The sequence below is a fragment of the Pristiophorus japonicus genome, chromosome 20 (genome assembly GCF_044704955.1).
Source record: "Pristiophorus japonicus isolate sPriJap1 chromosome 20, sPriJap1.hap1, whole genome shotgun sequence".
Classification (NCBI taxonomy): domain Eukaryota; kingdom Metazoa; phylum Chordata; class Chondrichthyes; family Pristiophoridae; genus Pristiophorus; species Pristiophorus japonicus.
Genome location: NC_091996.1, coordinates 85,492,465 through 85,506,794, shown reverse-complemented (window position 1 = coordinate 85,506,794; position 14,330 = coordinate 85,492,465). Strand labels below are relative to the sequence as shown.

At 53.3% G+C, this 14,330-nt stretch overlaps 1 protein-coding gene across 6 annotated transcripts in view; it reads right to left on the bottom strand.

Annotated features, from left to right (window-relative positions):
• The window catches only part of LOC139232638 (neuronal tyrosine-phosphorylated phosphoinositide-3-kinase adapter 1-like), a 153,716-nt gene that overhangs the window by 21,644 nt on the left and 117,742 nt on the right, over positions 1–14,330 (bottom strand). For 3 of the 6 annotated variants that reach the window (XM_070863080.1, XM_070863083.1, XM_070863082.1), the window contains exon 3: positions 6,329–6,603. In XM_070863080.1, coding sequence (XP_070719181.1) covers positions 6,329–6,603 — 275 coding nt within the window. Of the gene's footprint in view, positions 1–746; positions 815–6,328; positions 6,604–14,330 lie in introns of all 6 variants that reach the window. The other 3 variants (XM_070863077.1, XM_070863079.1, XM_070863078.1) reach the window with 2 other exon arrangements.

Sequence of the window (14,330 nt, the reverse complement as noted above, 5' to 3'; positions counted from 1 at the left end):
AGGGGGGGAGGTTTCGGCTGGGCCAAGTGGCCTGCCACTCAAGAGGCGGGGATGGGGTTGCCAGGCTGCCCGTTAGCCGAACCCAGGGGGGGGGGAGGGGGCAATAATTGTTGGGCCTGACGTGGCCGTCGGCCGACCAAAAAAAATGGCGACCGCGGCAGTGCGCACTCCCTTTGATTAACCGTCGCGCCACCGTGTCGCGCACAGTGAACGCAAAAAAACGCCGGGGACACCGCGCGGTGGGCCCGAAGATTTTTGCCGCTTAATTTCGCCGGAGGTGCGGGAGATCGACCGTACACGCTCGTTGCTGACGCACTCAGGAGGATTCGGCAGCAGCGGGGCGGAAGTGGGGAGCGCAGTAAAAATTAAGGAGGTTAATTTCGCTGGCGGCGGGCGATTGGATATCCAAATCGGCGCACACTCGACTCTGCCGCTTGGCCACCACTTTCCGATGGTAAAGAGGCCTGAATTTCAGCCTCCGCATATGTTAACGGAGCAGCTCGGGAGGAAATCATATGTTAGTTCTGGTGTTTAATCATAGAAGTTTACAGCACGCAAGGAGGCCCATCGTGTCCGCGCCGGCCGACAAAGAGCCGCCCAGCCTAGTCCCACTTTTCCAGCTCAAATAGTGAGCCTGACCTCGTATCAGGCCTCCATTTTGGGGGAACATCGGGGCAACAGCGATCACATTATACCATCCCAATTGGCTCGTAGAACTAAAGGGACCGAGAATCTGCAACTCGTACCGGATTTCAGAAGGGCAAACTTCTCCAAAATGGCAGATGACTTGCAACGGGTAAATTGGCTAACCCTCCTCGATGGTGATGAGACCGATGTTGAACATAAATGGAAAGTTTTTAAGAACAAGATTAAATATGTGGAAAACAAACATGTAACCAAAATCAAAATGAAGGAAATGTGGTCAGAAAAAGCCAAAGTGGCCAACTGGCTCTGTACAAAGACAAATAATATGTAAGCAGAAATGTTTTTATAAATTAAAGACATTTAACACTCAAATAAACTGGGTTGAATACAGGCAACAACTAAGGAAAACGAAGGCTGCGACTCGATCAGCAAAACGGCGAAAAGGAATAAAGAATTGTCGACAACTGTGGCAGTCATGCGAAGAGTTTTTTTTAAGTTATGTGAAGAGTCAGAGAACTATCAACGATTGTTCTCTCGGGGGGTCGTAAATCTGTGGAATTCTCTGCCCCAGAAAGCTGTGGAGGCTGGGTCATTGAATATATTTAAGGCGGAGATAGAGATATTTTTGAGCGATAAGGGAGTCAAGCGTTATGGGGACCGGGCAGGGAAGTGGAGCTGAGTCCATAATCGGATCAGTCATGATCTTATTGAATGGCGGAGCAGGCTCGAGGGGCCATATGGCCGACTCCTGCTCCTATTTCTTATGTTCTTATGTATTGGGTGTTCAAGGTCAGGTTACAAAGGACTCCCTAGGTATGGGGGAAATATTAAATGAGTACTTTGCAACAGTCTTCACCCTTAGAGATGATGCTAGAATATTAGAATTTAATAATGCTAGTTTTGTCAGTAATATCGACGTAGATAAGCATATCGTTTTAGAAAGAATCAAGAACGTGAAAATAGATGGAGCAGCAGGGCCGGACGATATCCACCCAAGGGTCCTCCGGGAGATGGGGCATGTGCTGTGTGAGGGTCTTCCGGGAGATAGGACATGTGCTGTGTGAGGGTCCTCCGGGAGATAGGACATGTGCTGTGTGAGCCCCTCCTGGAGATAGGACATGTGCTGTGTGAGCCCCTCCTGGAGATGAGACATGTGCTGTGTGAGGGTCCTCCGGGAGATGGGACATGTGCTGTGTGAGGGTCCTCCGGGAGATGGGACATGTGCTGTGTGAGCCCCTCCGGGAGATGGGACATGTGCTGTGTGAGGGTCCTCCGGGAGATGGGACATTTGCTGTGCGAACCCCTCCGGGAGATGGGACATGTGCTGTGTGAGGGTCCTCTGGGAGTTGGGACATGTGCTGTGTGAGGATCCTCCGGGAGATGGGATATGTGCTGTGAGAGGGTCCTCTGGGAGATGGGACATGTGCTGTGTGAAGGTCCTCCGGGAGTTGCGACATGTGCTGTGTGAGCCCCTCCGGGAGATGGGACATGTGCTGTGTGAGGGTCCTCTGGGAGATGGGACATGTGCTGTGCGAGCCCCTCCAGGAGATGGGACATGTGCTGCGAGGGTCCTCCGGGAGATGGGACATGTGGTGTGTGAGCCCCTCCAGGAGATGGGACATGTGCTGTGTGAGCCCCTCTGGGAGATGGGACATGTGCTGTGTGAGGGTCCTCCGGGAGATGGGACATGTGCTGTGTGAGGGTCCTCCGGGAGATGGGACATGTGCTGTGTGAGGGTTCTCCGGGAGATGGGACATGTGCTGTGTGAGGGTCCTCCGGGAGATGGGACATGTGCTGTGTGAGGGTCCTCCAGGAGACGAGACATGTGCTGTATGAGCCCTTGGCCTGTATGTTTAATAGCTCACTGCACTCTTGAATGAGTCCTACAGATTGGAAGGAGGCTAATGTAGCCCCCATTTTAATAAAAGGTGACCAGGCAGACCCGGGTAACGAGAGACCCATCAGTTTCACATCAGTGAAGGGTACGGGGAGTGGGCGGGAAATGGAGCCGAGTCCAAGATTGGATCAGCCATGATCGTATTAAATGGCGGAGCAGGCTCGAGGAGCCAAATGGCCGACTCCTGCTCCTATTTCTTATGCTCTTATGTTCGAATAGGTAAGATGCTTGAAAGAATCATAAGGGATGCGCTATATGAGAACTTGGATAGGGAGGGACATATATTCGGGGCACCCAACATGGCTTCATAAAAAAAGGGGTCACATCTTACAAACCTAACTGCATTTTTTGAAGAAGTTACAAAGTTAGCGGATGAGGGAAGCCCAGTAGACATTGTCGACTTAGATTTCCAAAAAGATTTTGACAAGGTACGGCACAAGAGGTTTCTATGCAAGATCGGAGCCTCTGGCATTAGTGATAATATATTGAGCTGGATTCAGAACTGGCTGGCAGGCCGCAGACAAAGAGGAGTTATAGATGGATTTGGACTTGTTTGGAGACCGGTCACCAGTGGTGTCCCGCAGGGATCAGTGTCGGGACCGTTGCTATTTACTATTTTTATGAATGATCTGGATTCAGGGCTTGGCGGCACAATTTTCAGATGATACCAAGATCTGTGCGAGTGCTGGACCTGTACAAGAGGCTGGTGTTTGCTTCAGGCAGATCTGAATGTGTTGGGAGACTGGGCTCAAGACTGGAAAATGATGTATAAATTAGATAAGTGCAGGGTTATGCATGTGGGCAGGGCAAATGCTCAACATTCATACACCCTCCGGGAAAAGGCATTAAAGGTTGTGGAGATGGAAAGAGATTTGGGCATTCTAGTGCATATATCCTTAAAGGTACACGAGCAATGCCATGCAGCGATAGCTAGAGCAAAGAGGGTGTTGGGTGTATCCACAGGACAATTGAGTATAAGACGAGGCGTACTGTTTTGTCCTTGTGCAAGACCGTAGTCAGGCCACACTTAGAATACTGTGTCCAGTTTTGGTCTCCTCACATGGTGGGTGATATTGAGGCTCTGGAAAGGAGCCACTGGACTAATTCCAAGTCTAAAGCATCTTAGTTATCAAGGTAGGCGAAAAGAGTTGGGACTCTATACGTTAGAGCAGTGTAGATTTAGGGGGATGTGGTTGAGGTTTATAAGATAATGAAGGGAATAAACGGTGTTCCAGTTGACAGCTTATTTCAATTAAATAGGTTAGGCCGGACCAGGGGGTCACAAATTTAAGTTGTATATGGCCAGATCTAGGTTAGACATCAGGAGATACTTCTTTTACCAGGGAATAGTCGATGACTGGAACAAGTTGTCATTTCATGTGGTGGGTGGAGACTTGCTGCATTCCTTCCAGCGAAAGCTGGGCCTGTATCTGGCTGCGGCAGAGATCACCTCTTACAGAAGGTAGGTAACTGCAGGGAGTTTAATGGCCAGAGTGATCTCCCGGACTACAATCGATCGCCTCGATGGGTGGGAGAGGAACTTCCCAGATTTCTTTCCCCCAAATTGGCCTGGGTTTTTCATCAGTTTTTTTTTTGCCTTTCCCGGGACATCGGGTGGGGTGGAGTGTGTATGTTGCGATACACAAGGTATGGCAATTGTGTGGGACGGGTTGGATGGGCCAGAGGGTCTTTACCTGTCCGCCATTGACCGCATGCTCGTATCTTCGATCTCAACTCCACTCTCCTGCGCTATCCCCATTTCCCTTGATTCCCTTAGTATCCATCTGGGCCTTGAATATACTCAACGACTGAGCATCCACAGCCCTCTGGGGCAGAGAATTCCAAAGATTCACCACCCTTCTGAGTGAAGAAATTTCTCCTCCTCAGTTCTAAATGGCCGACCCCTTATTCTGAGGCTCTGTGACCCCCAGTGGGGTAGAAATTGGGTAGCGCAGCCGTTTCAGGGCGGTAGCAGTTGGGAGTGTGCGAGACTGAGCGGCAGGCGCTTAAGACCCGCCCCCCCCCCACCTCTCTGAAATTTCGGGTCACCGCGCACCCCCCTCCCCGGAGGGAAGTGGAGCGTTAAATCAAGCGCTGCACCTCCTTCCTGGGCCGCTAACGGGGCACGCGCCTCGGCGTCGCTGCACACTGGTGCCGCTCAGCACTGCCACGTACAGAGGTGACCCTCCCTCCCACCCTCAACGGGAAAGGACCGCGCTGTTGACTCCGTAAGGTAAAGCGGGGGCCGACCTGGATCTCCCCCCGGGAAGCGGGGGCTCCGCGCAATCGGACCCCGACACTCGAGCAGAGCGCTGGGCCGAGCGATCGCGGACAGGATCGCCGCGGGGAAAGCGGATCTGGAGCGGGCGAAAACACAAAAGGAAGCTTTTTGTTTGAAATTTTTCCCTCGGCCATCTCGCCGTTAACGTTCGCCCGGCGCTGCCGCAGGGAAAGGGGCGAAGACGTCACAATCTCCAGGAGCAGCGCCGTGGCCACTAAACTCCGCGCCCAAAATGGCGGTAGGCGTGAACAGCGGCGCTCCCGGTCGGTAACTCATTTGCGTCCCCAGGGGACGCTATCGGCCAGCGCAAATGAGTTGAATTTACAGACCCTAGTTCGAGATGTTTGGGTATAGCCAATAGGCCCGAAAAGCCTGCCAGTGAATTACAGATCAACCCCACCTGCGCTGCCAAATGGCCGGTGGAAGCAGGTTCAATAATAACTTTCAAAGCAGAAATTGGATGAATATTTGAAGACCGAACAATGAGCAGGGATTTCGAGGAAAGAGCTGGGGGGGGGAGAGGGACTGATGGATAGCTCTTTCACAGAGCCGGCACAGGCATGATGGGCCGCATGGGCTCCTTTTGTAAGATTCCACAATGCCCACTTTGCCATACCCTCCCATTCTCTTCTCTCTCCAGCAATACACCGAGTTGCCTGTTGACCCCACTACCCCACTGGAATATCATTTCACAGTGACAGGTTTCGCACTCTTGACCTTCCTTCTCGCTCCCAGCATGCTGCCTGGGATTTGAACCCTGGGGCCAACATGGAGAATCCCTGGGAGTGTTTGATGGGACAGTGTAGAGGGAGCTTTACTCTGTATCTAACCCCGTGCTGTACCTACCCTGGGAGTGTTTGATGGGACAGTGTAGAGGGAGCTTTACTCTGTATCTAACCCCGTGCTGTACCTGCCCTGGGAGTGTTTGATGGGACAGTGTAGAGGGAGCTTTACTCTGTATCTAACCCGTGTTGTACCTGCCCTGGGAGTGTTTGATGGGACAGTGTAGAGGGAGCTTTACTCTGTATCTAACCCCGTGCTGTACCTGCCCTGGGAGTGTTTGATGGGACAGTGTAGAGGGAGCTTTACTCTGTATCTAACCCGTGCTGTACCTGCCCCGGGGTGTTTGGGACAGTGTAGAGGGAGCTTTACTCTATCTAACCCGTGCTGTACCTGCCCTGGGAGTGTTTGATGGGACAGTGTAGAGGGAGCTTTACTCTGTATCTAACCCCGTGCTGTACCTGCCCTGGGAGTGTTTGATGGGACAGTGTAGAGGGAGCTTTACTCTGTATCTAACCCCGTGCTGTACCTGCCCTGGGAGTGTTTGATGGGACAGTGTAGAGGGAGCTTTACTCTATCTAACCCCGTGCTGTACCTGCCCCGGGGTGTTTGATGGGACAGTGTAGAGGGAGCTTTACTCTATCTAACCCGTGCTGTACCTGCCCCGGGGTGTTTGGGACGGTGTCGAGGGGACGATACTCAGGGGGCTGGGTGCCGAGGCTCACCTTTCTCGCCCTTGGCTCCGGCTCCCTCGCCGCACAGGCTGAGCTTGGTGCTGGGGTGGCGCCGGGGTTTGTCCGGGGGTTTCCTGGCGCAGGAGATCTCGCCGTTCTCCACGCTGCCCACCGAGTGCAGGGACAGCGAGCGGGTGGTCATACCCCCCGCGCACGGGTGGGGCCCGTGGTCCTGGGAGGCCGGCATGGTCATGAAGCCCATGCGGAAGTGCTTGCGGAAGGAGGCCAGCTCTCGCACCCGGCCCAGGCCCCCGTCCTTGCAGATGCTGCGTCCAGGGGGGGATGGGGAGCAGGGAGGTGGGATGGAGAGTGGGAGCGAGAGAGGGGGGGAGGGCAGAGAGGTGGAGGGAGAGGGGGAGGGAGTGAGACAGGGGGAGTGGGAGGGAGAGAGGAGAGGGGGGGAGAGAGAGAGGGAGGGGAAGAGAGGGAGGGGAAGAGAGAGAAGGAGAGGGGAGTGAGAGAGAAGGGAAGGGGCGAGGGAGGAGGGAGAGAGGGAGGGGAGAAGGGAAGGGAGAGAGGGAGGGAGAAGGAGGGAGAGAGAGGGAGCATGAGAGGGAGGGGGGGGGGGAAGAGAGAAAGAAAGAGAGAGGGAGAGGGGAAAGGGAGGGGGGAAGAGAGAGAGAGAAGGAGGGGAGAGAGAGAGGGGGAGGGGAGCGAGAGCGAGCGAGAAAGAGGAGACAGGACGGGTGAGAGAGGGAGGGTGAGAGAGAGAAGGTGATGGAGAGGGAGAGGGAGAGAGAGAGATAATCATCAGAGAGGTAAGCAGACAAAAGAAAATTCAACAGCGTTTTTGCTTATTCCATAAACATTATTCCTGCCACTCTGTCTCCTCCTGCTCAGTGTTGTTTGATGACGCGCCTGTGCAGCGCCCTGGTGATATGTTTACTAAGTTAAAGGCCGGCCAGGAGAGTGTAGCGTTCTCAACTCTAGAACATATTCACACGAGGCATATACTGCAGACAAGGTCACTGATGACCTGCATCTTTATTCCCCGGACCGAGGAGTGCTGACCCTGCGTGGAACCTCCCTTTAAGTACCTGGCTGACCAGGTAAGGAGTGTCTCCCACAAGTTCATCCCCTGTGGTCAAGGTGTGTATTTCACAGTTGTATACAGTGTACAGTGTTGTTACATATTGGTTACAGTTAGGTGAAGGTTACAAACATGACGTCTCCTCCCCCCTAAGGTCTTTGGGTCAAAGATTGAGTCTTTCAGGCGGTCGACACTCTCTCGTGGAGCGCCGCAGTTGTGGCTCCGGTGGTTGTGCTGTGACATGCGTCTCTGTCGCCTGAGTTGGTTCCGGCCTGTCCGGGCTCGCCGCAGGGACTGTGCATGCTGTTGACTGTCCTTGTTGCTCGTTCACTGGCAGTGGTGTGGGTGACATCCCATGGTCTATTTCAGGTTGCTCAGTGTCCATGCTGAACCTTTTCTTTACCTGATCCAGATGTTTGCGGCATACCTGCCCATTGTTTAGTCTGACCACTATGACCCTATTCCCCTCTTTACCAAGTACAGTGCCCTCAAGCCACTTGGGTCCGAGTGCATGGTTAAGCACAAATACCGGGTCATCCATTTCCATACACCTCCCCCTTGAGTTTCAATCATGGCACTCAGTTTGGGACTGCTGCTTGCCCTCAACAATGTCTGCCAGGGCTGGGTGAATGAGGGACAGCCGTGTTTTGAGCGTGCGTTTCATGAGGAGTTCCGCTGGCGGGACTCCCGTGAGCGAGTGCGGCCGGGACCTATAGGCCAGCAGGAGGCGCGATAGGCGGTACTGAAGAGAGGGTCCTTGGATACGGAGCATGCCTTGTTTTATGACTTGGACCGCACGTTCTGCCTGGCCATTGGAAGCCGACTTGAACGGCGCCGTCCCGACGTGTTTAATGCCATTACCCGACATAAACTCCTGGAATTCATGGCTGGTGAAACACGGGCCGTTGTCGCTGACCAGAATGTCTGGCAAGCCGTGGGTCGCGAAAACCGTGCGCAGATTCTCCACGGTGATGGATGTTGTGCACGAGTTTAATATGATGCACTCGATCCATTTCGAGTATGCATCGACTACAATCAAGACATTTTTTTCCATGAACGGCCCTGCATAGTCCACGTGGATGCGTGACCATGGCCTGGTGGGGCAGGGCCACGGGCTGAGCGGGGCCTCCCTGGGAGCATTGCCCAGCTGGGCACAAGTCGTGCACCTGCGAACCCAGTGTTCCAGGTCTGAGTCAATCCCCGGCCATCATACATGTGACCGGGCAATGGCCTTCATTAACACAATGCCAGGGTGCTCCCTGTGGAGTTCCCTGATGAATGCTTCCCTTCCTTTCTGGGACATGACTACCCAGCTGCCCCATAGTAGGCGGTCGGCTTGGATGGAGAGCTCATCCATCCGTCTCTGAAACGGTCTGACCTCCTTGGGACACGCTCCGTGTGCGGGCGCCCAATCCTCAGTCAGGACACATTTCTTTATCATGGATAGGAGGGGGTCCCTGTTGGTCCAGAGTTTGATCTGGCGGGCTGTGATGGGGGAGCTTGCGGTGTCAAAAACCTCAACGGCCATGACCATCTCAGCGCTTTGCTCCGCTGCCCCCTCAGTGGTGGCCAGTGGGAGCCTGCAGAGCATGTCAGCGCAATTTACAGTGCCTGGCCGGTGCCGTATGGTGTAGTCATACGCAGCCAGCGTGAGAGCCCATCACTGTATGCGAGCTGACGCATTGGCATTGACAGCCTTGCTGTCGGACAATAGGGATGTTAACGTCTTGTGATTCATTTCTAACTCGAACGGTCTGCCGAAAAGACACTGGTGCATCTTTTTTAGACCGTAAACGCAAGCGAGTGCTTCCTTTTCGACCATGCCGTATCCACGCTCTGCCTGGGAGAGCGACCTGGAGGCATAAGCCACAGGTTGTAGTCAGCCTTCATCATTTCCCTGCTGCAACAGACACCTAACCCCGTATGATGATGCATCGGATGTTAAAACTTGTTTTTTTTTTTTTTACAGGGGTCATACAAAGTCAACAGTTTGTTAGAACAAAGCAGGTTCCGCGCCCTGTTGAAAGCCCGTTCCTGACAGTCCCCCCAGAACCAGTCACAACCCTTACGCAGGAGCACATGTAACGGTTCCAACAATGTGCTTAAGTTAGGCAGGAAGTTCCCGAAATAGTTCAAAAGTCCCAGGAACGATTGCAACTCCGATGTGTTGCCGGGCCTGGGCACTCGACGGATCGCCTCAGTTTCGGATTCGGTAGGCCGGATCCCGTCTGCGGCAACCTTCCTGCCCAAAAACTCGACCTCTGGGGCCAAAAACACACACTTGGCCTTTTTCAGCCGCAAGCCTACCAGTCGGCGTTGCACCTCCTCCAGGTTGTGGAGGTGTTCCTCGGTGTCTCGACCCGTTATTAGGATGTCATCTTGGAATACGATTGTGCCGGAAATGGATTTGAGCAAGCTTTCCATGTTCCTCTGGAAGATTGCGGCCGCTGAACGAATGCCAAACGGACACCTGTTGTAGATTAATAATTGCTTGTGCGGGGTGATGGTGGTCAGAAGCTTGGATTCTTTAGCCAGTTCCTGAGTCATGTAGGTCGAGGTGAGGTCCAACTTGGTGAACAGCTTGCCACCTGCCAAAAAGGTCCTCCGCTCTCAGGAGCGGGTATTGGTCCTGCAACGACACTCGGTTGATGGTGGCTTTGTAATCGCCGCAGATCCTGACTGAACCATCCGTTTTAAGGACAGGAACGATGGGACTTGCCCAGTCACTGAATTCAACGGGTGAAATTATGCCCTCTCTGAGCAGCCTGTCCAATTCACTCAATTTTCTCACGCATCACATACGGCACCGCTCTGGCTTTGTGGTGCACTGGTCTGGCATCCGGGGTGATGTGTATCACTACTTTGGTGCCCTTGAACTTTCCGACACCGGGTGGAAACAGTGACCCGAATTTTTGTAGGACCTGCGAGCATGAACTTCGCTCCACAGACGAAAAGCCGTGCACATCTCCTCATTTCCAGTTCATCCCGGCTAGCCAGCTCCTTCCCAAAAGCGCGGGGCCATTTCCCGGAACAATCCAGAGTGGCAGGCGGTTCTGTGATCCATTGTGTTTTACCACCAGGTTTGCACTGCCCAGCACTGGGATGATTTCTTTGGTGTACGTGCGTAGCTGAGTGTCAATGCATTCCAGTTTGGGCCTGCTAGTTCTGTGTGGCCATAGTCTCTCAAATTGTTGGACGCTCATGAGGGACTGGCTGGCTCCCGTATCCAGCTCCATGCGCACCAGGATGCCATTCAATAAAACTTTCATCATCATGAGTGGCGTTTTGGTGTATGAGCTGCGGACGTCAGCCACATGAACCATCTGAACCTCAGCATCCATGGCTTTGCCCCAGGCATCATCCTGCATTGCCCACCTCTCGTCTGATACCTCTGTTTCATAGATTAGCCTTGCTGCAGCCTTTCGGCACATTCTAGCCAAATGTCCTCTGGCATTACAATTCCTGCAGGTGAACTGCTGGAACGTGCAGCTTTTAGCAGTATGTCTACCCCCGCACCTCCAGCATTGGCTGAAATTGTTGTTCACAAAGGGGCTGTTACCAGGCATTCCTCTCTGATTGTCCCCTTGGTTGTTTCTAAGCACTCTGATGGCGAGTAGCAATTGTCCCATCACGGGACGCATTGTTCCTCTTGATGGCGTGAACTGCCGATCCCCCTGCCATTGTCTCTGTTGCTGTCCCACCCTAGAGCCTGTTGCTGCCTGGGCGGTGTCGAATTGCCCTTGCCTGCCTGCCTGGGCAGTGTTGAATTGCCCTTGCCTGCCTGTGGGGTTCTGTATCACTTTTACAACATTAACTCCCTGGTTCATCGCAACGTTAAAACCAGGGCTGCTTGCGTAAATTATCTTGGTCTCCTCTTCCCCCGCCAAGAAGGTCTGAGCTATCAAAGCTGCCCTTTCCAAAGTCAAGTCCTTGTCCTCAATAAGCTTCCTGAAAATACCGGCATGACTCATGCCCTCAATGAAAAAATCCCTTAACATCTCCCCCCTGCAGGTGTCTGTGAACTTACAGAAGCTGGCCAAGCGCCTCAGGTCTGCAACGAAGTCAGAGATGTTATGCCCTTCCCGACGCCGGTGTGTGTAGAACTGGTGCCGGGCCATGTGTACGCTGCTCGCTGGTTTCAGATGTTCACTGATCAGCTGGCTGAGCTCTTCGAAGGACTTGTCGGCCGGCTTAAGAGGTGCAAGCAGGTCTTTCATCAGCGCGTACGTTTTTGTCCCACAGCTTGTCAGTAGATGCGCCCTCCACTTGTCAGCTGCTTCCACTCCCAGCCAGTCCTTTGTGACAAAGATCTGCTGGAGTTGCTCCACAAAATCGTCCCAGTCCTCACCCACACAGTAACGTTCCTCTGTGCTACCGGTGGCCATCCTTGTGGTTCAGTGATTCCCGTTTCTCGTCGCTAGATGTAGAATTCTCAACTCTAGAACATATTCACATGAGGCATATACTGCAGACAAGGTCACTCATGACCTGCACCTTTATTCCCCGGACCAAGGAGCCTGCATGGAACCTCCCTGGCTGACCAGGTAAGTTCACTCCCTGTAGTCAAGGTATGTATTTCACAGTTGTACACAGTGTACAGTGTTGTTACATATTGGTTACAGTTATGTGAATGTTGCAAACATGACAGAGAGCATTGGAAACACGGCCGCCAATTTGCGCACAGCAAGCTCCCACAAACTGCAATGTGATAATGACGCAGATAACCTGTTTTTGTTATGTTGATTGAGGGATAAATATTGGCCCCAGAACTCCCCTGCTCTTCATCGAAATAGTGGCCGTGAGATCGTTTATGTCCAACTGAAAGAACAGACGGGGCCTCGGTTTAAGGTCTCATCCGAAAGACGGGGCCTCGGTTTAAGGTCTCATCCGAAAGACGGCACCTCCGACAGAGCGGCACTCCCTCAGTACTGCTCGTGACAGTGCGGCACTCCCTCAGTACTGCCCCTCCGACAGTGCGGCGCTCCCTCAGTACTGCACTGGAAGTGTCGGCCTACATTTATAGGCTCAAGTCTCTGGACTTAATATGTGGCCCTGAATGCTGCCTGTTGCAAACCACGTGGCCCAGAGACAAATTCTCGGTCCCTCCTCTCCCGGACAGTCAGGGAAACGGGAAAACCAAAGGAGGGAAGGAGTTCCACAGCGCGGGGCTCGTGGGGAAGAGAGCGGGAGGCAGGGCGATGAATTTCCATTCCAACACAGGCAGGAGGGAGAGCGGGTTTCAGATTGGAGGGAACAAGAAAGGAAAAGTTATCAGACAGAAAAGAAAAATAAATCCCATTAGGAGCTCAAGAGAAACTTCGATACCCAGGGAGTGGTGAGAATGTGGGACTTGCTCCCACAGAACCTCCCAAACCCGCGACCTCTACCCCCTAGAAGGACAAGGGCAGCAGGCGCATGGGAACACCACCACCTCCACGTTCCCCTCCCAGTCACACACCATCCCGACTTGGAAATATATCGGTCGTTCCTTCATCGTCGCTGGGTCACAATCCTGGAACTCCCTCCCTAACAGCACTGTGGGAGCACCTTCACCACACGGACTGCAGCGGTTCAAGAAGGCGGCTCCCCACCACCTTCTCAAGGGGCAATTAGGGATGGGCAATAAATGTTGGCCTTGCCAGCGACGCCCACATCCTATCAACGAACAGAAAATACATAAGAACATAAGAAATAGGAGCAGTAGGCCATTCGGCCCCTCGAGCCTGCACCACCATTCAATAAGATCATGGCTGATCCGATCATGGACTCAGCTGCACTTCCCTGCCCGGTCCCCATAACCCTTCACTCCCTTATCGGTTAAGAACCTGTCTATCTCGGTCTTAAATTTATTCAATGTCCCGGCTTCCACAGCTCTCTGAGGCAGCAAATTCCACAGATTTACAACCCTCTGAGAAGAAATTCCTCCTCATCTCAGTTTTAAATGGGCGGCCCCTTATTCTAAGATCATGCCCTCTAGTTTAAGTCTCCCCCATCAGTGGAAACATCCTCTCTGCAGCCACCTTGTCAAGCCCCCTCATAATCTTATACGTTTCGATAAGATCACCTCTCATTCTTCTGAATTCCAATGAGTAGAGGCCCAACCTACTCAACCTTTCCTCATAAGTCAACCCCCTCATCTCCGGAATCAACCGAGTGAACCTTCTCTGAACTGCCTCCAAAGCAAGTGTATCCTTTCGTAAATATGGAAATCAAAACTGCACGCAGTACTCCAGGTGTAGTCTCACCAATATGGCGAACTGTGAGCAGTTCTGGGCACTACCCCGTCGGGAGGATATCTTGCCCTGGGAGGGGGTGCAGCGTAGGTTTATAGAATGATACCTGGACTCCGAGGGGTAAATTACAAGGAGAGATTGCACCAATTAGGGTGGCATGCCCTTATTTAGAAGCGTATGGGGTGATTTGATCGGAGTTCTCAGGATGTTAAGGGGAACTGACAGGGTAGATGGAAAGAAACTATTTTTTCTGGTTGGGGAATCTCGGGGGCCGAAATGGCCCTGAGGACCGCTTGGGGCGGATAATTCGAATGAACTGGCGGATTATCGCCCGCACTGATGGGGGCGGGGAACGGAGGGAGATGACGATTTTTGTCTTTACAGATCAAACATGTTGGGGGTCGGGAGCGGGGCGGAAGCGGGTCACGTCACTGACACTTGGCAATGTCGCTTCCCTTCACTTAAAGGGACGGTCCGCTGTGAGGCCTAGTTGGCACGCACTGAGCCACTGGGGAGGGGTTCGGCTGGGCCGGAGGCCGTGGTACCCATGAGGGGTGGAATGTGGTGGGGGGGGGGGGGGGGGAAGACGCCGGGCTGCTCGTTGGCGTACCCGGACGAGCCAGCGGCCTCCATTGGCGGGACGGCCGCAGAGTCGACCCTGGGCAATGGAAACAAAATGGTGGCGGTGCGTGCGCCTTCCCCTTTAAGGGCGGAGCGCCAGAATCACGAG